The 27326-nt window shown below is 26.3% G+C and overlaps 6 protein-coding genes across 6 annotated transcripts; 4 read left to right on the forward strand and 2 right to left on the reverse strand.

Moving 5' to 3' along the window:
- Positions 1 to 5380: 5380 nt before the first annotated feature.
- Positions 5381 to 6033, forward strand: OCT59_005752 (uncharacterized protein; the record flags this gene model as incomplete). Its single annotated transcript, XM_066140814.1, has 2 exons — positions 5381 to 5695; positions 5758 to 6033. 2 exons carry the CDS (start codon positions 5381 to 5383, stop codon positions 6031 to 6033), a joined length of 591 nt encoding a protein of 196 aa, XP_065997662.1.
- Positions 6034 to 10905: 4872 nt separating this feature from the next.
- Positions 10906 to 13166, forward strand: OCT59_005753 (uncharacterized protein; the record flags this gene model as incomplete). The annotated part of the gene is made up of 7 exons (XM_066140815.1): positions 10906 to 11311; positions 11367 to 11479; positions 11655 to 11743; positions 11807 to 11839; positions 12062 to 12258; positions 12727 to 12813; positions 12883 to 13166. The coding sequence occupies 7 exons, from the start codon at positions 10906 to 10908 to the stop codon at positions 13164 to 13166; spliced, it is 1209 nt and encodes a 402-aa protein (XP_065997663.1).
- A 3103-nt stretch (positions 13167 to 16269) lies between these two features.
- Positions 16270 to 18477, forward strand: OCT59_005754 (uncharacterized protein; the record flags this gene model as incomplete). The annotated part of the gene is made up of 10 exons (XM_066140816.1): positions 16270 to 16371; positions 16484 to 16702; positions 16796 to 16955; positions 17058 to 17253; positions 17335 to 17461; positions 17529 to 17667; positions 17762 to 17920; positions 18013 to 18078; positions 18150 to 18203; positions 18296 to 18477. The coding sequence occupies 10 exons, from the start codon at positions 16270 to 16272 to the stop codon at positions 18475 to 18477; spliced, it is 1404 nt and encodes a 467-aa protein (XP_065997664.1).
- Positions 18478 to 19342: 865 nt separating this feature from the next.
- Positions 19343 to 20431, forward strand: OCT59_005755 (uncharacterized protein; the record flags this gene model as incomplete). Its single annotated transcript, XM_025318495.2, has 2 exons — positions 19343 to 19907; positions 19998 to 20431. Exons 1-2 carry the CDS (start codon positions 19361 to 19363, stop codon positions 20429 to 20431), a joined length of 981 nt encoding a protein of 326 aa, XP_025175913.1. The 5' UTR covers positions 19343 to 19360.
- A 107-nt stretch (positions 20432 to 20538) lies between these two features.
- OCT59_005756 (uncharacterized protein) lies at positions 20539 to 22476 on the reverse strand. The gene has a single exon (XM_066140817.1). The coding sequence runs from the start codon at positions 22417 to 22419 to the stop codon at positions 20599 to 20601; it is 1821 nt and encodes a 606-aa protein (XP_065997665.1). The 5' UTR covers positions 22420 to 22476; the 3' UTR covers positions 20539 to 20598.
- Positions 22477 to 23066: 590 nt separating this feature from the next.
- Positions 23067 to 24725, reverse strand: OCT59_005757 (uncharacterized protein). The gene is made up of 2 exons (XM_025318497.2): positions 24481 to 24725; positions 23067 to 24384 (listed from the first exon to the last, which is right to left on the reverse strand). Exons 1-2 carry the CDS (start codon positions 24565 to 24567, stop codon positions 23428 to 23430), a joined length of 1044 nt encoding a protein of 347 aa, XP_025175915.1. The 5' UTR covers positions 24568 to 24725; the 3' UTR covers positions 23067 to 23427.
- Positions 24726 to 27326: the final 2601 nt, after the last annotated feature.

Genomic DNA, 27326 nt, shown 5'->3' on the forward strand with positions numbered 1-27326 from the left:
TGTATTTATTTACAAAATATTCATTTGTTTTATTAAACCGGGGTACTATATGTACGATATCTTGTATTGCTTCTATATCAATAAAGTTATAGATTTCCGTAATTTCTAGTAAGGGACACCCATAAAGATGTGGTTGATTTTGAAATTTGAAGTCATACCACTGAATTAATGCGAGATTTAATGGAATATTTTGATTCTTAAGTTCTATTTTCGCTATTAATAAAACCTTAATTTAAAAAATCATTTTTAAATTAGCAATATTATATAAATATGTAGTATCAAATCAATTAAAAAATTACCTGCCCGTAACAAATGCCTTGATCAGAAGCGTAATCAAATAATTCATCAGAATTCATACGAACAGACACATTACTATACCAAGGTCTGCCATAATAACTGTTAGTAGCACGCATTATTGCACCATTTTCTATTATAACTGATCTGTATATTGTCACTTGGCTTTCATTTGCAATACTTTCGTGATCCATATACAGATTTAAACATTCCAAAAAATTGTCAAATCCAGATCTCATTTTGTGGTCTATATTAGCCTGTTCTACAAAAAAATCATGGGCATCTTTTAATAGAAATTCGAAAAGTATTGCTGTAAATTTAAATATACGAGGGATAGTAGCTGAATTTGGTAATCGATGGGTTATATTTGTTATTGATTGTCGCCGAATCTATAAAAATTAATTTTTTTTAGAAATTTAACATAGTATTGTGTATTTTATATAAATAATACTTGCTATTTTCATTATTTGAACTTCAATATTTTTTTTATTACTTAATCGGTAGGGATTCTTAACGTATTCTTTGTGAAGGCTTTCGTAAGTCTCCGTAGTGTATCCATTAACTGCACCAAATGATCGAATCGAATCAATTATATGATATGCCCACGAATGCAGTTTTGGTAATTTTAACTCCGAGGGGACATACATTGGAGAATTTTTATGAACATTTGAGACCAATTGTTTATAGATTCCTGAAATTATAATTTTAAGTATTAGTGGACAGCGTTGTTTTATAATAATTATGTAGTACATACCCTAAATTTGGCCAAATCACTTTCTTTGAAATTTTCATATCGACTAATTGCATACATTTCATTCCAAGCTTCGTAAAGTTTTGCCAGATCTTCATTCTTTACAAAATTTTCATCATCCTCATTATTTACAAACAAATTGTCCACTACAAAAACCATTACTTTCATCAGATTGCGATACTCATTAGCTGTTAATCTGGCTATTGATTGTATGCCATTTGTAAAGATCTTCAAACCGGGAAATCTTGGTATTGCGGCTAATCGATGATCTACTTCATCAACTAAAGTTTTGCCACATTGCGCCCCTAAAAGTTTTTTCGTATAATCGATTTGATAATGAAAGAGGCCTAAATCGAGATGATGCATTCTATCAGGCACTGTGGCTTGATAGATATTTATATTACTTAATATAAATTAATAAAAATAAACTCATGTTAGTGTAATGCTTGTAATGCTTACGTGATTTGGCGAAATGGCTGGATGCCTAACAAATATTATGTAAACTTACGGCAGATTCCAAAAAAAATTAGATATATTTTCAATGCAAACGGAATTTCCCGAGTTTTGATTAAAATACTGCTGCATATTAACATGAGTTCGTGGTGTTATATCATCAATTTGTAAATTAAGATCAGCAAGATTGTCTCTTGTGACTAGACAAAAATGACAAGGATGTTTCGACATTGGTGATTTGTATGTAAGACAGTACGTTGCAGCTTCCGGCCAGTCAGATATTATAGCTGAAACTCTAGGATAAAACCAAATCATTTCGTTATTTAAAAATAGATCAATGCCATTTTTATTTAATTTTAATAAAGGGTCTAGTAACAATTCCAAAGATTTATGGAAGCATTCGCGAACAGCAATCTTAAATGTTTCAGACTTCCTTTCAGTAATATTATTAGATTTTAAGATCGGCAGATACGCTAATAATTGCTTTGCATCTTTCTTATTACGCCTCCAATTTTTAATATTACCAATAGACAAGTAAATGGGATGGAGTTGACTTTTTCCTAGTGTGTCAACATTTGTAGCGTCAGAATATAATATTAAAGATAAAAGCCTGGCACCAGGTGGCAGAGATTTTTCCGCATTTTCCCACCATATCCCAGTATTTTGTTCGCTAAACTCCCTTTCACCGTTATGCTTTAAGTTTATATGAAGATTAGTAAATATCCTATAATATTAAGTTGTATATTTCATACGAAAGTATAAAATAATTACCTCAACTTTCTCAAAAGTTAACGCAAAATTTTGTGATATGTCCGAAATTGACAAAATATTTTTTATACAGTTTATTAAAGACTGATGATAAAGAAAATACTCATTATTATTATAATTCATTATACTAGTTTTAGTATAATTTAAATTTGGTAGTTTCATATTATCCATATATTTGCGGCCTTGTTCGATAGATCTTGGAAGAGGTGATTTATCTAAATTTGCATGTTTATTAAAGAATTTAATTATAGCATTTCCTGTCGCATTGTTAAGTTTATGTTTCGTAACTAATGCCATTAAATCACCATATGCTTCACTTGGGTAATTAACATTAATTTCTGGTTTGGATTCTTCTTCATTCAATTCTGAATCAGAATCTTCCAAGATATTTTCAAAGACATTTTCATTTTCATCGTGGTCTATTTCTTCTATATTTTGATCAATTTCACCAACCTCTGAAATTGACATCATACTTTGAAAACTCTGATTATTTATTTCCGAGTCTGTACTTTTATTATCAGAAAGATCTTCGCATGAATCTTCACGGACCATCTATAAAATTAATTATGTTAAAAAAGAAATTCAAAAAATTTTATAATTTCCTATTTTCTTTACCTCGATATCATGATTATTAGTTTTATGTTCAAATTCTTCTAATTCTTCACTATCGCTACTATCGTTATTAGGCGGAGTACAAAAATTCTTATGTTGAGTGTATGCAGACCTTGTGCTGAAGTACCTTGGACAAAAAGGGCATTTATATGACATTTTTAAGAGTATTTTATTTACTTGAATTTAAACTTTACAAATTAATTAAAAAATTATTTGCTCATTTATGTCAATTTATAAACGTTTGCATAATGGTGTAGTTAGCCGAAAAATAATTAGCCACAACATGATCCGGCTCAGGCGTAGATCATTGTGAAAAGTTTACCTCTTTTTAAATTTTTCTACGAAAAGTGGCGTATTTCGATAATCATAAAGTGAGTTTCGGGCGAAGCTATATTTCAAATTTGAAACAAGCCTCGCCTAATATAAGCCAAAATCTCTAAAATCCTATTTTTGAAACTCTATAGATCAGATCATGTTAATGGAAACATAAGCCGGTTAATCAGATCTACAAAAATTGGTTTTCCCCCTGATCGATTTTAATTTTATAATAAACATAAGCTATTATGGATATATAACCAACCCGATCAATCAAAAATTGTGCTCAATTGTAACTGCGATCTGGTTGGTTATACATTTTTTCGGTCAATAGTTGTGCATCAAAAGACCACAAGCATTTTTCTATATATTTATCAATTAATAAGCTTAGAAAAATTTCGTTATAATCATGCACAGCTTATTATTTTATAAAATCTGAATATTTATTGCGAGATATTTCGGATCTAGAAATATAGTAGGGCTTTGCATGAAAGATTATCATTTATCTATTACTTTGTTGTAATGTAAACGAAAACCTTATAAAATTTGAATATTTATTGCGAAATATTTCGGATCTAGAAATATTGTAGGCTTTGCATGAAAGATTGTCATTTATCTATTAACTTTAATGTAAACGAAAACCTTATAAAATTTGAATATTTATTGCGAAATATTTCGGATCTAGAAATATTGTAGGGCTTTGCATGAAAGATTGTCATTTATCTATTAACTTTAATGTAAACGAAAACCTTATAAAATTTGAATGTTTATTCGGATCTAGAAATATTGTAGGGCTTTGCATGAAAGATTGTCATTTATCTATTAACTTTGTTGTAAATGTAACGAAAACCTTATATTTATTGCGATCTAGAAATATATAGGCTTTGCATGAAATTAAACTTGTTGTGTAGTCGATCATTACGCATAATGATCAAATAATTTTTTTTAACAAACAACAGTATATAGAAAGATTTACAAACAATAAAATATATAAATATGCATTGTTTCTGTTCATCTTCTGTAGGCTTGGTCCTCATCTTTTTTGTCTGCAGATTTAGTCTCTCGAGCGTCTTGCTCATTTTTCATTTCATGCCTTTTTTCTTCTACTGGATTTGCAAATGTTCCCAGATTTTTTTTTTTTATACCTTTTTTCTTCTACTGGATTTGCAAATGTTCCCAGATTTTTTTTTTTTTAGAAATATATGCAAGTTCATGTCTTTTCTATTTCTTTTTCACACCCCTTAACAAATCCTTTCAAAAAAAAAAAAAAAATTTTGCAACGCAATGCAAGTCCACTAACAGAAAAAAAACTCATGCTATTGTTTCACAGGCATCCTTCAAACTCTCCTTTATCCATTAACCAACCCCTTTCTTTTCTCTCTCAATTCATCCGTTAAACTCCTTTCTTCTCTTCTATCCGTTAAATTTCTCTTTTTTTTCATTTTTTCAATCATGGACAAAAATAATAATAATAAAAAAAAAAAAACACTGAAACAGTCGAGCATGTAGACAAACGGAGAAAAACCGACGAATCTTCCGATGAATTAATTAATGGTTGGTTAAATTATATATTTTTGAAAAATAAAAATAATTATTACTAATATATTATTATTTATATTATTTATATTCTACTGTTATAAAGAAGCTTTAACGAAAATATTGCGCCAGAATACAAAAATTTTATCCAAACTGGATATAATTATTTCCAACCAAAAGGCTTTAGAAAACAGAGTATCGAAAGTAGAAGAATCGGTCGATAAAAATAATGATAGTAATCAAGGGGATGAAGAATATATAAAGGTAAGACCCAAAAATACAAATATTTACGTAAATCAGTGGTTGAACATTTAGTAGTAATTCCTCATTAAATCATTATATTCTTGATTATAGAAAATAATCAAAGAAGTTGCTAAAAAGTTACTTGAAGCTTCAATATATCCTACCCCCGATGAACCGAGAGTTCACTAATAATTATATGAATGAAAACTACGATGATTTTATTAAACGGTTTAAAAGATATGATAAATGGATTATATTTTATGAAAAAAACATTGCTTCTCCCGTAAGTTTTTGAGAAATTACGATTTTACATTAATTTATTGAAATTTAAATTTAAAATCTTTTTCTTTAGCTTCTAGCTAAACATCGTAGTCCTAGGGTTCTTTAGCTTCTAAAGTGAAAGACATAATGTATGTCGTTTTTAAAGAATTTAACCTTCCCACAATCCCTGCCGTAAACACGGCATTAAAGGAAAGCGAAATAAGAAAATGGAAAGGGAGCCCAGCCGTGAAAAATTGTTACGGTAATTTATTCAAAAAAATCAAGAATCCGGATCCAGAGACATATATGTCGAGAATCCTCCAAATACTTAAAGGCAAAAATCAATTATCTAATATGCAAATTGCATATGCAATAAGTATTTGTGAAATTATTTTAAATCCGAAAAATTTACATATTCAGGTTACAGAATCTGTCATAAAACCCGTTTTAACGAAGAATTTGGTAAGCATTAGAAATTTGAATAAATAGTAATATTTAAAAACTAATTTTGTTTTACTTCTTAGAAAAAAATTACAAGTAAGGATAATTATTCATATTCCGATAATGACGAAATAGAAGCTTCCCGAGAAGCTGAAGAGACAAACAAAGGAGTTGATGAAGCAGCAGAAGTTGATGAAGCAGAAGAAGTAGCTGACGAAGCAGAAGAAGTATTACAAGAAGAGGAAGAAAACGAGATAAGAGAAGAAGACGAGGAGGAAGGCGGAAGAATTTATATAAGTAGTACGGATGAAGAGACAAAAGAAAGAATGAGGCGATTAAAAAAACAATATAAAAAATAAAATAATAATTGACTACGCATATATTTTTTATATTTTAATATCCCCCCATATATTTTAATATCCCATTTATTTTAATAAAGGAGATAATTTTAAATAAATACATGTTCGGGTAAAATATATTTGATCATTATGTAGTTGGCCACTTTATTTTGTGTAAATGTGAAATATTACGATTGTAATAAATAAGAATGATTATTTTAGAAACTTGAATTACCAGATGAGATAAGTTACGTAGCGTAATATAAGTTATTGAATTTATTACAGAATATTTCGACCGTAACGCTTCAAAATAGCCCCTGTTCATTTCCGGTCGATCGCATTTTTCGGTGTACAACGCAACCATTTTCTGAACTTTTAGCCCATTTTGAATACCAAAAACAACCAACCAAAATTAGATAATTTCTGTTTACGTGATATTTAAGAAAAAGACATAAGTTATAATTTCCTTTTTAATCCTAACAAAATCAGTTACAGGAAATACAAGGAGTTTGAACTAAATTTCAATCTAAAGCAGTTCAATTTGCGATCGAAAATAAAAAAATTTTATTGGATAATTTTTGTACAACAAAATCCGACCGAAAAATGTACCCGACCGGAAATGAACAGGGCTAATATTTACGATCACGTATTATTACGAAATATTTCGATCGTAATGTTTCGAAACATTTACGATCACGTATTATTACGGAATATTTCGATCGTAATGTTTCGAAACATTTACGATCACGTATTATTACGGAATATTTTGATCGTAATGTTTCGAAACATTTACGATCACGTATTATTATGGAATATTTCGATCGTAATGCTTCAAGGAACATTTACGATATCGTAATTTAATGGAATATTTTGACTGTAATGTTTGAAACATTTCACGATATCGTAATTACTGCGAATATTTTGACGTAATGTTTGAAACGCATTTGCGATCCACGTATTATTGCAGGTGTTCGATCATAATGTTTGAAACATTTGCGATCATGTATTGTGCGAATATTTGTCGTAATGCTTGAGCATTTACGATGCTCGTAGTAATTGCGGAATATTTTGTAGTAATGTTTGAAACATTTGCGATATGCGTAATTCTGCGGAATATTTTGGCCGTAATGTTTGAAACATTTGCGATCCGCGTATTAATACTTGAGGAATGTTGTCGTAATGCTTGAGCATTTGCGATGCTCGTAATTACTGCGGAATATTTTGGCTAGTAATGTTTTGAAACATTTGCGATCACGTAATACGAGGAATATTTTGGCCGTAATGTTTGAAACGCATTTGCGATCACGTATTGTGCGGAATATTTACGTCGTAATGCTTGAACATTGTCATCATCTACAAATTTGTCGTAATGTTTAGCATTCACGATCTGCAATATTAATACGAATATTTGTCGTAATGCTTGGAACAATTGCGATATATTATTGTAAGAATATTTTGATGTGTACTTGAACATTTGCGATCACGTACTAATACGGAATATTTGTCGTAATGTTTGAAGCATTTGCGATCACGTGGCCAATACGAATATTTTGACATATCTTTGAGCATTGTCCGTATTATTAAGTGCTTCGTCGTAATGTTTAGTAATGCGATAAAATATTATGCGAATATTTTGGCCGTAATGCTTGAACGCATTTGCGATCACGTATTATTGGAATATTCGTCGTAATGCTTGAGCATTCGTCGCGTAGTAATACGGAATATTTACGTCGTAATGTTTGAAACATTTGCGATCCCATTATTGGCTCTGGAATATTTCGATTCGTAATGTGAACATTTACGATCACGTATTATTACGAATATTTCGATCGTAATGTTTCGAAACATTTGCGATCACGTATTAGGAATATTTTGACCGTAATGCTTTAGTGCGTTGCGATGCTTGTGTATACACGGAATATTTCGATCGTAATGCTTGAACATTTACGTCACGTATTGTGCAGATATTTGATCGTAATGTTTCGAAACATTTACGATCGCGTATTATTACGGAATATTTCGTCATTATTTGAGCATTTCGTATGCGTGTGTACGAATATTTCGATCGTAATGTTTCGAAACGTTTGCGATCACGTATGTGTACGGAATATTTTGACCGTAATGTGAACGTTTACGATCACGTATTATTTGAATATTTCGATCGTAATGCTTCAGAACATTTACGATCCCGTATTATTTCGGAATATTTCGATCGTAAAATTCGTAGACAAAATCCGTAATCTGCGAACGTATCGCATTAAATGTACGTAATTTTACGAAAATCCGTAAACTTACGGAACATTATGCCGTGTTTAAATTCCTGATGTATAATAATGATATTTACATTATAATTAAAATAATACTTCAGTTAAAAATTTTTGAAAATTCAAAAAATAATTTACATGTAATAATAATCATTACTGTTAATATTTAGTAAATACTCTTAACTGTTAAAATTATATCATTTTATTATTTTTAATTATTTATAAACTTATATAATGTACTATAAACTTAATTGTTTTTTAAAACACAAAAGTCTGTAATTTAAAATTCTGAAACTATTTAAAACTATTTTTAAAATTAATTTAATTATAGTTTAAATACTTTAAAATTTTAAAATTAGTTTAAAACTTTAAAACTAATTTAAAGTAAGTTTAATTTATAGTATAACTGGACGGATTATATAAATGTTACAAAAAGATAAAAAAATTTATTTTATTTAGTCATGTGATTTTAGTTTTAACCAATCATAATCATAAAAAAATAATTTTTTTTTCCAATTAGTAACCTGAGCAAAAAATTTATTAAATCAACCAATCATCTTCTGTAAATATTAAATAACAGGTCGAAATGCATTAATCTATACTATTTGTAAATAGTTTATACAAATTTGTGAATAGTTTATGCAATTCGTGCCATTTTTTTTTGCCTGTTTTTGGTCATTTGACATGTGTAATTGGCTATTATTTGTATAATATAATTATATTTTTCAGTAAAATTAAAAAGTTATTGTTAAAATATTATGTTATAAGTAAAATCAATTGCATAAGTGATCAGTTATAATTATTATTAATAAAATATATGAATTATGGTGAATTATAGTATTATATTATGTTTGTAATAATTCAAAAAATTAATTCTACTGATAAATATTATATAATAATAATTACCAATATAATATTAATTATATGCTAATTATTTACTTATATTTAGTTTATTATTTGAATAAATAATATAATATATTTTTTTGGAAGAAAATTAAAATTTTCCGCTATAGCGGAGTTCCGCTAGTGTCACGTGACATGAATATCGTTTCCTTTTTTGGAAATTTGTGTAACTCATTTGCATAAATAATTTTCGTTTTTCGTCAGAAGTAAAATTTCCTTTTTTGGAAATTTGTGTAACGTTTAAACCATCACCCTGTATCACACCCTCAAGCTTTCAAAAATTACTAAGTATTATTTGAACTTAGAATTTTTTTAATGAAAAAATCATATTTGTCACCTTATTCGTCACATGGTTAATTCCGGCCAAGTTCCGTAATTCCAGTCCAATCATATAATGTTACACAAATTTCCTAAAAAGGATATTTTACTTCTGACGAAAAATGGAGCAAATTGGTTACACTAATTTCCTATAAAGGAAATGATCTTCGCGTCACGTGACACTAGCGGAACTCCGCTATAGCGGAAAATTATAAAATCCTTTTTGGAATATTAGATATATAATTAATATATTTTATTTTTTTTTAAATATATTAGATTTATTTTATTTTTTTTAAAAAAAAACCTTTTTTATAGTAAACATTTAATATTTTATATAATATTTTTTATAAAAAAAGTTAGCAAATTTATTTTATTTTTTTTGTACTATATAAAAAAAATTTTTTTATATATCTATTATTTATATATAAAATATAACTATAATTACACTATAATTACTATAATAATTATAAAAAATGGATTTTTTTTTTAAAAAAATATTACATAATTATATTTTTATTTTTATATAATATCATATGACTTACAGTATTAGACTTGGATGGTATTAACTGAACCTAAAATTCTAATAGAGATTAATTCATTTTGAAGACAAAAAAAACTTTTTTAATACTTCTTTCTTATTACACTTAATTTATAAATTAGATTTAAGTTTTGGAGTTTGTTATTTATCGCTGGCGATGATCATCACCAGTGTCATGTAATTTTTTAATTTTGGCTGGAATTAAATGATCGATATAGAAATTGCATTTTTTGGAATATTGTATAACTCATTTCCAGATCATCTTATCACACCACCTCAGATGCAGATCATTTTGATCAGCGGTCAGATTTTCCTTTTTTGGCATGTTTCTGAATACTATTTTGATACAATTTGATTATAAGACTTTATCATGTAAAAATTTTTTTTCTTAAAATTTTAATGTTAAAAATGTCTGCCTTATCTCAACACTTGTACCAAATACCATCCCATTTAATTTTAAATGATGACCAAAAAGAACAGCTTAAAACATTACCAGTAAATTCATTTATACATATAAACTGGAAAAATGATTCTTAAAAAGATGCATTTCAATTTTTAAAATCTCATAATTTGTTGCTAAAGGATTTGGATCAGAATAGTAAGTGAAAAACACGATATAGTGATAAAAAAAAAGGGACTTTATATACTTCAATGTTTTTGTGGAAGTGATATGACATTAAAATCTTCTTCAACACGAAAAAATAGACAGATGTATACTTATGTTGGCTGTCTAGCATTTGCTAGAATTAAAAAAAATAAAGATAACAATTATATGGCATTGGATGGTTACTTGGAACATGTATTAACTCAAAACTACAACAACTACCACTACTTTATATTAATGAAATAGTTAAAACTATAGCAATTAATATGTTAAAAGCCCAAGTTCATCCAGTCGTAATATTGGAAGATAATATGAAATTTATAGATTTAAACTTAGGAGGAAATGTTTTAATAGGCAATGAAAGATTTTTGTTAACCAGCCAAGATATTATCAATTTTAGAAATTCAATTACAAAAGACATTTGGGGTATAGATATTAGAAATAGTGTTGAAAAAAATATTCATCAAATTTTTGAAACTAACAATGATAAAATAATTAAAAATTCTACAATTTTTTATAAACCTAAACAATCTAATCAAAATAGATTAATGTTAGTTTTAGCAACTCCAGAACAAAAAGAAATGGCATGGGAATATAGTCATAATAAAATTATACATTTTGATAGAACTTTTGGATTTTCCAACAAAAAAGATCTTATTATTTGTTCTTTTGGTAATAAATCAAGATAATAAAGGAATTCCAATAGGATACTTATTATTTTCTGCAGCTAGTGGAGCGCAAAAAGCAAGTAGTTCTTATAACTATTCAATTTTAAAAGAATTATTAAAGCAATACAAAGACAAATTATCCACTGAAAAAAATTGTGAATTTCTTCTAAAAGTAAGTAGTTTATCCTTCTTCACTATTTATAATATATATTTATAATATTAACTAAATAAAATTAATTTAATTAAGTAGTTATTACAGATACTGATTATAAAAAACAACTAGCATTATTAGAGGTTTGGCCATATTTGCATCTTTTATTATATGTATTTAATGTTGGAAAAACAAGATGAAACAAATGTTAGGTAGTTATGGTAGTTATGATATTATTTCTTATCGAAAAGATATGAAAGAATATTTAAATAATAATATTAAAAGGTATGTATTAATCAGTAGTGAATCAATAAGAATTTATTAAATATATTAATTATATTTTCTTAGGATTAAGATTGCACGAAATTATGAAGAAATTGTGTATATTCTTTTTAATATGGAACAATATTTATTGGTATAAAAATATATCTTTTTAAAATTAAATGAATTATTTTTTATTTATATTTTCTTAAATATAATTTATTTATTTTTTTAATAGAATATTTCACAATAACAACGCCAAAATAACGCAAATTCTAAAATATTATCTATTATTAATGGTGCTTTAGAATTTGTTAAATATTTTAATGAATATTGGATTAGAAATATAGAGCTTGGGTGGACGTATTATGGTAAATTAATTGCAGCAAATATTTTAAATGTATCTATTGATTCTATACCAAATACTAATAACCATCTTGAGGCTTTTAATAATCAGTTAAAAACTCATCACTTAAACAGATTTCAAAATGAAGGCTATTTGTTAAGACTAGATGTTTTAAGTGTATTACTTATTAAAAGTATTACATCCAATCTTTTGTTACATATAGATCTTAGGAAAAAACTAGATGTGACATTAGATACTAGATTTATTCAATATACTTCTGAGCCAAAAAAATCTGATCAAAATTTATGAAAAATAAATCAGTTAGCTTATTTTATACTAGATAAATTACGTGAGCAAAAAGCCAAGACCATTATACAAGAAAAACAAATAATTAATGTAAAATATACGAAAGATTCACTATTATTATGGATTAAATCAAGTGAATCAAATCAGATTGGACAGAAAATTTATACAGTAATCTTATTGCTTAACATTTATTGTTAATGTCTTGATTTCTTATCTAAAGGTGGTGCTTGCAAACACATTCGTGCTGCTATAATATGGATTAATTGGCTACGATCACAACCTTTTTAAAATACATACTATCCTAATTTGCAATACAATCAATTACCATTAATTACTCTTCTATCACAAAAGAAAGCCTTTAATTCTTTAGATAAGAAACAAACCCAAGAATTATTATTATTTGAACAGGAGTTACAAGAAGTATATACAGGTGATTTAGAAGGTGAATTTATTTTATTATTATTATACATTTTGTATTTAAAAATATTATTAATTTAATATTATATTTTAGATTCAATTTTGTCTAATAGTACGATTACAGATAATATAATTTCTATTGACAAAGATTCTCCAACTGAAACTATTATTCCTTCAACTGCAGTTGACACTACTATTCCTCTAACTGAAACAACCACTTCAACTAAGACTACTACTCCTCTTACTCCTCTTAATTTAAATATAAAACATTCAATAATATCTATTTGGAAGCAAGAATATATTAGCTCAATATCAAATCTTCTTGCTGATTTGAATGACTTAATTACAGTTGAAAATAGCATGAATAGACTTACTTAAAATAGACCAGCTGAAATTGATCCTGATACAGAGAATGTAGCTAAAGAAATAACTACATTATTAAATAATTTAAATAATTGTGAACAGTTGGAAGAGTATTACTTATAATGCCTAGCTGGAAAGAAAAAAATGAAACAAGAAATAAAAGAAAAATAAAAAGTACTGAAAATTTATGTCCAATATCACCTTCTAAAAAACAACAACGTAAAGATTTTCATAAAACATTTTAACATAATGAAGTCTTTGTCAAAATATATCAAAATACCATATTATAGAATATTTTATCAATAAAAAAATATAGTAAATATAGTTTAAAAATAAATAAACTTTTTTTTTATTATAATTTTAAAAATTATAAACTTTTTTTTTAAAAATTTTAAGAAAAAAAAATTTTTTATGTGACAAAATCTGTAATCAAATTGTATCGAAAATAGTGTTCAGGGGACGTACCAAAAAAGAAAAAGGGCGCGGTTAAGCGGAATAGGATTGCAGTGGCACGAAAAATTTTGTATCAGTTCTCTTGATGGCATATAGCGGGAAAATATTTACCCATAGTGGTCCAGCTGTAACAACAGTGTCGCTGTGATGTGGCAGGGCCAGTCTTCGCAGCTGTGTGGCATTCGTACCTCTTCGTTACCTTCGAAAGACACGAAGTTGATTACGACGGCGTTGAGCTGAAGACTTTGGCATTGGCAAATAAATATTTTACATGTGCCACATCGGGGAATCTGGAAAATTTTTGAGTACGCATTAAATCCGCTTTAACTCTCCCCAAAAGGAAAATCTGATCACCAATCAAAATGATTTGCATTTGAGGGTGGTGTGGTAAGATGATCTCCCATTTTTCCGATTTTTATGAGAAACAAAATTGCCTTTTTTGGAATGTGTAACGTTACTCTAGTATCTAAAAAAGGCAAGTTTGGCCGGAATTATAAAATTTGGCTGAAATTATGGATGTGACAAATAAGGGTGACAAATATGATTTTTCATACTAAAAAAATTCGTCCCTAGAATACATAGTAAAAACGGAAACAAGGAGGGTGTGACGCGGGGTGACAAATTATACATTAATCTACCCCAGTATCGCCAGAAAATTTTTTCACCCCACGTGACTTTGGCCGGCATTATGAGATTTGGCTGGAATTAAGAAATTAACCATGTGTCGAATAACGTGTGACGAATAGGATTTTAGACACCGAAAAAAATCTAAGTCCCCAGAATACTTATAAAAAATGAGAAAGTGGAGGGATTTGACACGGGTGACAAATTATTTAGGGTCACGTGGGGGTGAAAAAATTTTCTGGCGATACTGGGGAAGATTTATACATTATTAAAAATCACGTGACACCGGCGATGAATCGCCTCCGGCAATTTTATTAAGTTTTATTCAAATAATAAATAATTAACAATAATAAAATATCATTTTATTTAATATAGTTATTAATCACATGTTAAAAGTAAACAATATTCCCTTATCTTTACCATTATATTGAAAAAACTATTTATTTCTCAGTACATTATAGCGGTATGTAATAATTTTATTTTTCAATGTTATAATAAATTTACTTTGAATGAAATGAAATTCAAATAATAAATGTATAGTATGCTATGCCAACATATGTGATAATGTTGATTACGATTTTTTCGCAAAAATATTATAAATAAATAAGGAACTATTACATCAGTTTTTTGTTTGTCACGTACTTTCTCTTTACAAAAAATGGTTAACGCAAAATTTGAACAAAAAGAAAAACTATTAAACATTACAAAGTATTGGCATTCATTCGACAAAATACATTAAATAACAAGTGTTCTACATTATATTTTGACGAGTAATTTGATTTTACTACTGTACAGCAAAATATCCCAAATGTATTTAATATATTGTTATAAATAATGGACCGTTAGTTCATCATTTATAAAGTCTAAGTATTTAGAAATTAATGTATTTTTTGCTATAAAAATTTACTAATGCTCCTTCGTTGAAAATAATCTTAAGAACTAAAGAAACAGGTGATGTCAAACAGGGACGACAAATCACAAAATCGCAGATTTATTGCGTTGATGTTTACTGTACATGGAATAATCCAATCATAATTCATTAATACTGTCATGAGTAAGAAGACGCATTTAAACTCACCGACGACAATCATTTCACCGACAAACGTACCGATATATACAATAATTTTTAATTATTAAATATGTTTTTTTTTAAAAAAAAATAATTTATAATTATGTCTTTCGTATAAATAATTCTTTTTTTAATATTGCTCTAATTTATTTAATTTATTTTAGTTGTGATGAGCAAAAAACAATAGCTTTGCACTAACACTAAAATGAACTTTCTGTGGAATGATTGTCGGTGAAACGTTTTCGGTGAGGTGACCCTATGTTTGTCGGTGAGGTGATTGTCGGTGAAATTAACCCAGTAAGCCAATCGGAATTCTTGAATAAGAGTATAGTGTAATCACTTATGAATTGTATATTCGGCAACTGTTCGTACTTTTCTAATATCAAGGAGTAACATTTAAATTTGTTTTTGTTTGTAAATTCAAAAAACGGTTAGAAATAAAAAAGAAAATATTAAAATTCGAAATTTATATTTTTTTAATTAATATTTATTTATTTTTTATTTTATTATTATTAATATTTTTTTTTAAAAAAAAAATAACAAGTTTCATTGAGAATTTGATTTTAATATCGTGTAGTCAGTGCAGGTCTGTTTAATATTCACAATACGTATGTAAGACCTCGCAATGGTGGAAGAAGTTACATCGTTTACTTATATGTTATTTTAAAAATCCATTACATATATGACATTTTTAGGTCAATATTTTACTTTTAATGAGAAAAATAATTTCTTCTGAGAGATTTTTATTCAAGCGAATTATCATAATTTTGATGTAACGCGGATACCGAATAATTCAGGATTTCAGGCGCAAACGACGCAGCATACCTATAATTGTCTAAAAAAGAATGCACATGCTGTGTAAAGCAGTTCACCATTTCAAAAATAAAAAGTGCTTATTTTTGCTATAAATGATTTTTTTTTGTTTCTTTTTGTTTTTTTTTATTAAAACAGTATTTTCATATTTTCGTAAAGATGGGAGTTATGTTAAATGATACTTATGTTCAACTTGCTTTTGGATCATTAATAATGTTGGTTTCATATGTTTTACTGCGCCGAGTAAAATATTTAAAACTGGTAATCCCGATAAATCCGTTTATTTATAATAAACTATTGTATGCGTATGTAAAAACTATATAAAGTGAATTTATTATTTTTTTTAAATAAAAAATAAAATAAAAATATTTAGAAAGAACCTCCTCTCGTACCTTACAAATATCCAATTATTGGTCACACAAATGATTTTTATAAAGATAACAAGAATTTTATTAAAAAATGTCATGCGGAGTACGGGGAAATCTTTTCATTATTTGTGTTTGGTAAAGTTATAACTTTTGTTGGTAAAGAACTTTCCTGTGAAATTCTCAAGAATCACAAAGATTTTAGTTTTATCGAAGCTAGCAGAGAGGTATTTTATAAAAATATTATATAAAAAATTTTAAAACATTTGAGCCCTCTCGTCTTCGTAAGAATGTAATAAAAAGAAAATTTTTTTTTTTAGAACTTTCCATTTGAAAATTTTTTGAATCGTCCAAACGAATTCACTGATACATTTCCTAAAATGGTTCAAATAAATTTATCCGGGCAGATAAAATTATATACAGAACGAGTTCAGAGGCAACTAATTAAATCTATTGATGAAATGATTGGAAATGGTAAAGGTAAGATGAGTTGAACTAATTTGATTTAGTTATTCAATTTATTTGGTAAAGTTTTTGTTACCTACAACAGTTCGACTACCCAATTAATCCAAATTATATTAGTTTTAGAACCTCCTTTAAAATTCTTTCAATTTATCATTGCAAAACCGATTGCTGCTACTATGGTCGGTGAAGAGTTATCTGATGATAAAGAATTGGTGAATTCGTTTGCTAATGTTACAACAGATTTTATTCCGTTCTTATCTATTTCACCTGTTTTGAACTTTATTCATCCTTATTTGCATCAGCAAGTAATGATGTAAGTATACAGTAAATCATATGGTTGATTTGGCCAGTTAACAAATTTTAATATCTAATATCATTTTCTTTTTATATTTAGAATCGTGTTTAAATATTTAAACAATCCTTTTAAAATGCATAGAGAATTGATTAAAAAAAAGATTACACCCGTGATTGAAAAACGGTTACGTGAAATGAAAGAATCAGGCGATAATTACGTTTCTCCGGTAATTTTTTTATATTAACCATTTTAAAGCTGGAAAAAATGATTATTAAAGCATTTCCTTACTATAGATTGATATTTTACAACGATATACTGAATTATTACATAAAGATTATACTGTTGATATTGATGTTGTAACTGATTATATGATTATCTCCATCTTTGCTTCTGTGCATACAACTTCTAATTTTCTTACATTCTGTCTACATGGTATATTATATATTATATATATATATTGAAATGATTTTTTATAAATTTCATAAATTAACTTTATCTCTTTCTTTTTTTTAAAAAAAAAAAATAGAATTGGTAAATAATCCACAATTTCTTAAAGAAATATTAGAAGAACAAGAGCAGTTATATAAAAGTAATGAAAAATCTTATTATTCTACCGAACAAATCGCTAGAATGGAGAAATTAGATAGTTTTATTAAAGAAACTCTGAGAGTAAATGTAAACAATGGTAAGCGTTATGTTCGTTATATTTCGTTATATTTAAAATCATATTAATTTTGATAATTTTTTATGATGACTATAATGACCCTTTTTTTTTAGTTGCATTGCAACATAAAACACTTTCTTCTTATTTTACATTTTCAAATGGATATCAAGTTCCAAAAGGTAACTTATTTTTATTCTTATTCTTAAAAAAATTTCAATAAACTAATTTACATTCTAATAAAATGATTAAGGTCGACTTGTTAATATTTGTTCAGGAGAAATTCATTCAGATAAAGAATTACAAGGTCAATATGCTGATGAATTTAACGCGTTTCGATACTTGAAAAAGAATTCACCAGCAACACGCGCCGACAAAGTTTCCTAACATTTGGTTTAGGGAAACATACGTGTCCGGGAAGACACTTTGCTGTTAACGAAATTAAACTTACATTACATTACTTATTATTAAAATATGATATTAAAAAGGCTAGTATTGAAAAGATTAAACCAAAAATTTATGGAGCTTTAAAATTTCCTAGTGATGAAGGATTAATATTTGAAAAGAGAGAGTTAAAATAGTTTTGGCACGTGACAGTCGTGACGTAACCTGAATGTTATTGGCGAAGTGGCAATTTTATTTTACTCATTTTTACTCGTCAATAAATTTTTAAAACTTTTTTTTTCAGATTTTTCAAATTTTTCGATTTTACTTCATGTTTCCGATAACGATTAGTTTCCGATAACGATAACGGTTCAATACAGTATTATTAAAGTATGAATATTTAATTATATCTGAACGGATTAAAGTATTGCACGGTTCGTTATTTACATTTACCGTTATTGCATACTATGCATACTATGCCATCCCTTTATTGAATTTGCAGTTGAATAGAATTCGATACTACTAACTGAACGAAAATAATAAATATTAACGAACTATGTATTATTTATGTCAAAAAAACGATATAGTAAGCCTTCAAAAGCAAATCAGCACCATATAACTCTATTATATCGTAACCAAGTGAATAAAGAAAAAGTATATTTAATAATATTTAAGCGTTCCGTTGGTACGACAAATCACACAAATCGTAGATTTTTACGTTAAAGTTTAGTATTAGACTATTAGTCTAAAATTCTTTGATCGCTGTACGTTAGTTAATGTTACTTAATCCAATCATAATTCATTAGTACTGTAAGTAATATCTGGTTAATCGAATAAATCCTTTACATCATAACCTTAAAAAGAAGGTTTAATGGATAAACAAATCTGCTTGACAAAAAAAAACTAGTAGAAACGGAGAAGCTTCTAAGGAGGGAGCTAAATAGTCAAATAGCCAATGGCAACTAACTACTAACGATATATGTATTACAACACTAATTTAACTTTTGTAGTACAAAATAATTTAATATAAATACATGACTTTTCTAATTATAATTTATAATTAATTAATTAAAAAAAAAAATGCCACTTTTGTTATTTTTAATAAGACTTTATTATATTCTTATTACGATAATAATATTTATTTTTTCATTAATCGGATATCTTCGAAATTTAATCAAAGTATATGGAAAATTAGAAGATACAATATCAATATCCAATAAAACATGGATAAATTTATTATCAGTACCAAAATATTATTTTAAATATTTTTATATTACAGGATTTTTATGGATAACAAGTATTATAATTGAAGTGATTTTATTAAAAAATAATTTTAATGGAATATTTTCAATATTTATTCATTTATTTGAAAATGATGATGATAATGATGATAAAGAAATTTATAAAGAATATTATGGAAAACAATCTTTAGAAGATTGTATTTTAGCTTTATTTATGATGGAAATTCAAGTGATTCGTAGAGCTTTTGAATGTTTTTTTATAGAAAAACCTTCATTAAATTCTAAAATGCTTATAACTCATCATATTATTGGAATCACTTATTATATTGCGACAGGATTAGCAGTGATTATCGAAGGACTTTGGAATTTAGGTGTCTTTAATAAAGGTAAAATTAATTTTCCGATTGTAATACACGTACAATGAATGCATTGCATATTAAAATATTATATATTATTTTTTTTTTGTTTTTTTTTAGGCCAATTCACCTTTTTCCCGTCATTTTCCAATTTTTTAAAATGGAATACGATAGGCGCGGTAATATTTTTCATTTATGCGTCATATCATCAACATGTTTTGCACAGGCGTTTAGCTTCTCTTCGCCAAACGACGCCCACACCAAAACCAACAACAACAACAGCAACTACTTCAACACTTACCAAAAGTTCAATTTATTTAATTCCAAAAGGAGATTGGTTTGATTATATTTCATCGGCTCATTATTTTGCGGAAATATTAATTTATTTTAGTTTTGTTATATTAACTAAAGGAATGAATTTAACAATTTGGTTAATATTAATTTGGACCATTATTGGTTTAGGTATAATGGCAAGAGAAAATGAATTTTGGGGAAGAGAAAGATTTGGAGAGAAATGGCCTAAAAGATGGATAATTATTCCGTTCGTACATTAAAAAAAAAAAAAAAAAAAGGCGCAGTTTTCACGTGATAAAATAAAAAAGAAAAATTGTTTTAAAGTTTTAAAAGTTTTTAAAAAAAAAAATTTTTTTTTTTGATTTTTCGAAAAGGATTAACAACTTAAACAGTTAATAAAAAATTTATTAAACTTTTTTTTTTCTTTTTAAAAAAATTTTGCTACAAATATGTGATGAATAGGTTTATAAAAATCGGAATCAATTCTAGATTTAGAATGTTTAATAATAGATTTACGATTACCAGTATTATAAGCGAAATTTTCAAGTAAATTGATGACATCATTTTTATCATCAATGATGATATAAAATCTTAAATCAGATAAAGTAATTGGAGAATTTTGAATAAAAAATTTTATCCCTTCGTAAGAAAAATTAAAAATTTGAGGAAAATGAAATTTTTTAAGATTTTTTGGTAATATACTTGAAATAGTTTTAATAACTTGATTAGGGTTTAAAAAATTATTATCATGATAATCATAAAATTCATGACCTATCCAATCATATTTTTCCCAAATAGAAATTTCTTCTAATAATTTACAATTTTCAATTATAGGTATAATTTTTTCAAAAGTTTCTTCTACTAATACAATTTCTAAAATTTTTAATTGAAAACAATTAAAAGAAATAAAAGGGATAATATCAGGATATTTAAAAAAATCTATTAAACTTAGGGTAATTTTTTCTAATTTTGAATCTTGTCCTATAAAAGATAAAAAATATTTTTGAGATAATTGAGATTTTGAAATATATAAAGATTTTAAAGATTTAAAATTATTAATAATATAGGATGAATGTTCAATATAATCCAAAAAATATGAAGGAGAATAAGAAGAAGTAGGACTTTTATCACCTCTATCATTTCTATTAATATTATTATTATTAATATTATTATAATTATTATTTAAAAAGGAACAATCTTTAATTTTTAAAGAAATTAAATTTGAACATTTTGAAAGTTCATCCAAAAGAATAGTTTGAGTAAATTTACAATCAACCAATTCAACTTCTTTTAAAGTATGATATTGTGAAGGTATAGATAAAGCAATTTTATAAGAATCATGATTATAAAAAAGTTCCAATTTAAGTTTTTGTAAATTTTTTTGAGAATTAATTAAATTTATCCAATGAGAAATATTTTGATCATTTTGAGGTTTTTTTATTTCAAGATTTAAAATATTTTTGGAATAATTACTTAATTCCATTATAATATGATTAAAATCATGACCATTATTATCACAAATAAAAGATTGTAATGATGAGAATAACATTGGTTGAAAGTATTGGTGATGCTTTTGTTGTTGTTGTTGTTGTTGTTGTTGTTGTAATAATAATAGTTGTTGTTGTTGTAAAACTTGTTGTTGGTGTTGTTGTAATACTTGTTGTTGTTGTTGTTGAGAAGGTAAAATAATATAATTTGATGGAAGCCATTTACAATTACAAGTAACAGATGGTGCAGATAAATTAAAATGAAAAATTCTTGTACCATTTTTCATTAATAATTTAATAAGTTCATTAATTATAGGTAAAACTTTACCTAACATGAAATTTTTTGATGGATGAAAAATTGAACAATCTTTTTCATTAGAATGAGATAAAACTTTATAAGATAATTCTTTTTTTAATAAATTTATAAGAGAATCATATAAAGTAATATAAATAAGTTCTTGTAAAAATGATAAATAATTATAAGTAGGAGGTTTTAAATTATTGATTTGAAAGATTTCTTTTAAATCATTTAAATCATGTTCTTTTAAAAATTCTTTTGATAAAAATTGTAAATAAACTTTAATGATTTTATGTTGTGATGTTGAATAACAAAAACGAAATGGATTTTTCCATAAGAATGGTATTACAATATTACACCAACTTTTTGATACTAAAGAACATTTAAAAAGGGTTTTAGGATTTTCTTTATGATATGAAATAATATTTTCTAATAATTCCGGAATAAATATTGTAATGGTCATCTTTCTTTATGAAAGTATTTCGAAGTATTTCGAAGTATTTACTTTTTTTTTTTCGCGAAAAAAAAAAAATTGAATATTTTTATTTTTTTTTCGCGACGAAGAATGATAAAAGTATTTTAAAGGAAGTTAAAAAGAAGAAGAAGAAGAAAAAAAGAAGAAAAAAAAAAGAAAAAAAAAAAAAAGAAATAAGGGTATTTATAACTTTTGTGTGTATGAAAACTGTTGAAGAAAAAAAAAGAAAAAAGAAAAAAAAATTTTTTCACATCTTTTATACTTTGTAAAAAAAAATTTTTTTTTCTTTGTATCCAATTCCCAACTATAAATATTTATATGGAAATAATTATATCCATTTCGAAAAAAAAGTTTTAACTTGTGCTTTACTAACATCAATGTGTCGAGATTTTCACTTTGTTCTTTTAACAATACATTTATGCATGATGATCGCATGATCGTAAATAAAAGGATAAGTCACGGGGTTTTATTTTTTTTTTTTTGGGGAGAGGTGGGGGAGAAGGGGGGGAAGGGGGTAAAATTTCATAATCTACTAATTTAAATTCCCATTAGGGCTATTAAACCCAAGCTTATTCAATTCTGGCTGATTTAAACTAACTTTAATAGGAATCAATTCGAAATTAGCCACAATTAGTTAAAATCAATAAAATGTAAATCTTTTTATTTAATACATGTATGCTACAAGATCGCTATATGAATAAAAGATATTTTACAAAAGAAAGAAAGAGAAAAAAAAAAGGGAGAATGAAAATAACGAATAAACAAATAATAAATATAAATAAACAAAAAAAAAAAAAATATGATATTTATACAATAATACATTATAACATTAAATATGAATGGGAAAAAAAAAATAAATAAATAAATAAAAATATTTTTTATACAAGGAGGGAAAATTTTTAGGTATTTATGTAAGTATTTATATATATATATATATATATCTACACAGTAAATATATATATCTTTTTTTTGTCTTTTTAGTTTTTTTTTATCCTTTCAATTTTTTTTCCATAATTTTCGTTTGTTTGAATTAACTTCTTCTTGAATAACAACAGTAGAAGCTAAAACGAATTCTTGCCAATACTTTTCAGTATCTATTTTGGAATCTAATTTTGATAAATTTTTTAACGAAGTAGTAAATTTACTTTCAGAATAAGTTGAAAATAATTTTGAATTCTTGTCATTATTATTACTATAATTCCCATTATTAGAAATATCAGAAAATGAAGATTCCCGATTAGAAAGAAAACCTGAAGTAGTGGAAGATCGATATGTTGAAGGATTGGAAAAAACTGAAGGATATCTTCCCGTAAATTGAGCCGATTGATTTAAATCAACAGAATTTGTTTTATCTGATGAAAAATTTCTATAAGTCCAACCTAATGAAGAAGGTTCTAAGAATACGATGTCATATTCATTTTCGAAAGCGGTTTTACGAAATTCAACTAAAGGTGTATTTGGATCATTTCTAGCTATGAATACCCATCTAGAACCATCCTTATACCTAACCCATCTATATCTTTGTATGCTAGATTGATCGAATGGAGTTGTAACTTCACCTGAATAACCTTTTGGTTCATGTTCACTACTACCATATTCAAATACTGAATGACTTCCTAATTCAGCATTATTGATTGAAAATACTCTTGGTCTTTTAATCCTTCCAAAAATTTTGGATTTTTTTATTTTAGCTTGGTCAATTGTCCATAAAGCGGTGGTAGATTTAACCGGTTTAAGGGCTTCACCATACCAATATAAATTATCAATATTATTATTTGGTCTATAGACAGTTCGACGATATGACGGCGTACAATTTGATGATTTGTCGGTCGTATTATAAAATAATTGTGTATGTGATTTATCATTCATTACATTCTTTTTACTTTTGGAATCGTAAGCGTGAGGTGAATATTCATCATCGTCATCGTCATTATTCGTGAATACCTTTATGAGCTATAATGTATAATAAATTTATTAATTATTTATTTTTATAAATATTAATTTTGTTTATTTTTTCCTAAAAGAGAGAATTTTTATTTGTTTACTTACTCTAAATGTAACTTGATTTCGTTCTTTTAATTCATATAAAACTTTATCTTCGGGAACTTTATCTTCAAGTACGGTAGTTGCATGCATTTTGCTTTTACGATTTTACGATGTTACGATGGTTTTTTTTTAAAAAAAAGTTTATTTTTTTAATTATGGTTGTTACTATTATTATAATTTTTTTTTTTTAAAAAAAAAATATTTTTATTTCTTTCAAAGAAACTTTAAAATAAAAACAAATTTAAGCATAATAAAAAACAGCCCAAAAAACCAACGATTTTTATAAGTAAAATTTTTCAAAGTACGATACCCCGTTATTTACATTTCGAAACACGAAAAAAAACGCCCAATGACCAAAAATGGAAATTAAATTAAGGAAAGGGTTTTAGTATCTACATTAAGCTACATATATCAGCATGATATTAAAAATTATGAAATAGCTTATTTGGTCTATTTTTATTTACTTTCCGCAATTCCGTAAATTCCGATTGAGAAGAAAGGTAAGTTAATGTGTGAAGTATTATTCATTACGTAAACATTATTAAATATTCGAGTAAATATTTTCTATTATGGCGCAAAAAAAAAAAAACTAAAAAAAAACGCAAATTGACCTTTTATGAGAAAGTAAATGACAAAAACAAAAATGTCATTTTTTTTTTTTCTTTTGTTCTATGGATTTTTTTTTTGTTTATTTTGTTTTTCTTTGTTTCAAGTACACAACAATTATTTATGTGTCTACCCAAATAAATAAATGATTTCCAAATAAGATAGCACTTCTCCGACAAAATTATTTTGACTGGTCATTTTCTTCTAAATGAATGATCAAATTAAGTATAATTATACCTTTTTCTTCCTTAGACAAAAAAATTATTTGCCAAGAATTATGCGTCAAAAAAAAAAAAAAACAAATAAAATAATTATTTTTTTTTTTAAAAAAAAAACCCGAAAAAGGACAAATTTAATATATAAAATCTGATTAAATGGGATTGATTCTAGAACGATTTCAAAATCGGTAATGATAGTGTTTTATTTAATATAAAAGAACAGGGAAAGGAAAGAGTAAATTTAATTGGTTTATTCGGTAGATGTCCATTAAAGATCATCATCATAATCAAAATATCAAATGTTTACTTTTTTTGTCTTGACTGATTTACCTGACAATCATTATCATATAAATTTTTGGCGTTCTAATCTTTACCATTTTCAATTTTTTGTCACTATCCAAAAATTGATAGATAATAAATTTTGGTAATTCATACAAAATATTATTATCACATGATACTTTTTTTTCTTTGGTTTAATTAAAGTTCCCGTTTGAAAGTGTTTGAAAATAATTATCAAATCGGAGTTTTGAATATCCGAAAATATGTTGATTTTCATGACTTTTTCAAAAAGTTTTTTCTTTTTTTCTTTTTTTCTCTTATTGTTTATGTTTACTTTCATGAGCATTTGAACAAAACTTTGAATTTCTTCATATTGTTAGATATTTTCTAGTATTATTAAAGAAAAAAAGACAATTTTTAAATTTAAAGAAAAAAAAAAGACAATTTTTAAAATATTTTATTATTTTAATATACGGAAAGTTGTATGCGTGCGTTCAAGTTCGCGTATCTTATAAAATAGTATTATTCCATGAAACATAATTAATTATTAATAATTAATAATAATTAATAGAAGGTAAAAATTTGTTCCGTTTTCAAAAAAAGATAATTTTATGACGTTTCAAAAAGTCGATGATTATGACGGTTTAAAAAGGCAATAATTTTGGTGTTTCTAACAAGATAATACTCCATGACTCCATGACGTTTCATATTCTGTAGCATTTCAAAATGTGATATTTCCAAAAGACAATATTCTGTAATAATTTTATAAGACAATATTCGTGACGTTTTCAAATAGTGACGTTTTCAACAGACAATATTCCGTGACGCTTTCAAAAGACAATATTGTGTGGCATTTTCAAAAGACAATATTACGTGACGTTTTTAAAAGATAATGCTTTGTAAATATTATTATTTACCATTGTCATTAGCATTTAGAATACACGAATTCTTTACATGACCGACACCGGTACGTTTTCTTTCAATTCAATGGTTAATTCAATCGTTAATTCAATCGTTAATTTAATTATATTTCATACTTTATATTTAAAAAAGGATATCCGTGTAATATCGTGTAGTTATGTGTTGCTATATTCAACAAATCCATTGATATTTTTAACGTTTGAAATAGAATACAAGCACGTGAATGATTTTCAGATGAGTTTTATCTATTGTTGTTCAAAAGACTAAACAATATTGGAAAGATCTAAATTAAAAATCATTTAGGAGTTGCTACAAGCAGAAGTGATGGTCACCTTTTTTTGGTCATCATTTATCTTTAACTGTGTCTCGGCCAATACTCGGCCAAATGCATGGCCAATTGCAGTTTTTTTACACATTTAGATTTTGAGAATTATTCTATATTCTTTTAGTCACACCATAAGATTAATTGGACGTTATTTTTGGTCAATTGTCGCCATATTACTATAAATTTTGACACAATAAAAATATTGGTCATCAAATGACATTTTTTTTTAATTACATGAAATTACATGAATTTATCTTGTCAAACCTATAATGGATAACAATCTAATCAGCATTTATGGAAATCTAATATAGTATTGTGACTAAATATAGCCGGAATTAATAAAAAATTTACTATTTAAGACATATAAGGGATAAGTGAAAAAGAAGTACGTTTACTTGCACTACAGAAATACAGAAATAAGAGAAATCGTTTTTAAAACGCTAGTTATATTTCTTGGGATTGACTTCACGTGATATAATGATATATGGCGCAGCGTACTA

This window comes from Rhizophagus irregularis, chromosome 14, assembly GCF_026210795.1.
Source record: "Rhizophagus irregularis chromosome 14, complete sequence".
Classification (NCBI taxonomy): domain Eukaryota; kingdom Fungi; phylum Glomeromycota; class Glomeromycetes; order Glomerales; family Glomeraceae; genus Rhizophagus; species Rhizophagus irregularis.

What these genes read in the sequence shown, in the direction of transcription:
- OCT59_005756 (XM_066140817.1), bottom strand. Translation starts at nt 22,419, where the DNA reads ATGACCATTACAATATTTATTCCGGAATTATTAGAAAATATTATTTCA.
- OCT59_005757 (XM_025318497.2), bottom strand. Translation starts at nt 24,567, where the DNA reads ATGCATGCAACTACCGTACTTGAAGATAAAGTTCCCGAAGATAAAGTT. An exon ending in GAAATCAAGTTACATTTAGA is followed by an intron (nt 24,385 to 24,480) that starts GTAAGTAAACAA and finishes TATACATTATAG; the next exon opens with CTCATAAAGGTATTCACGAA.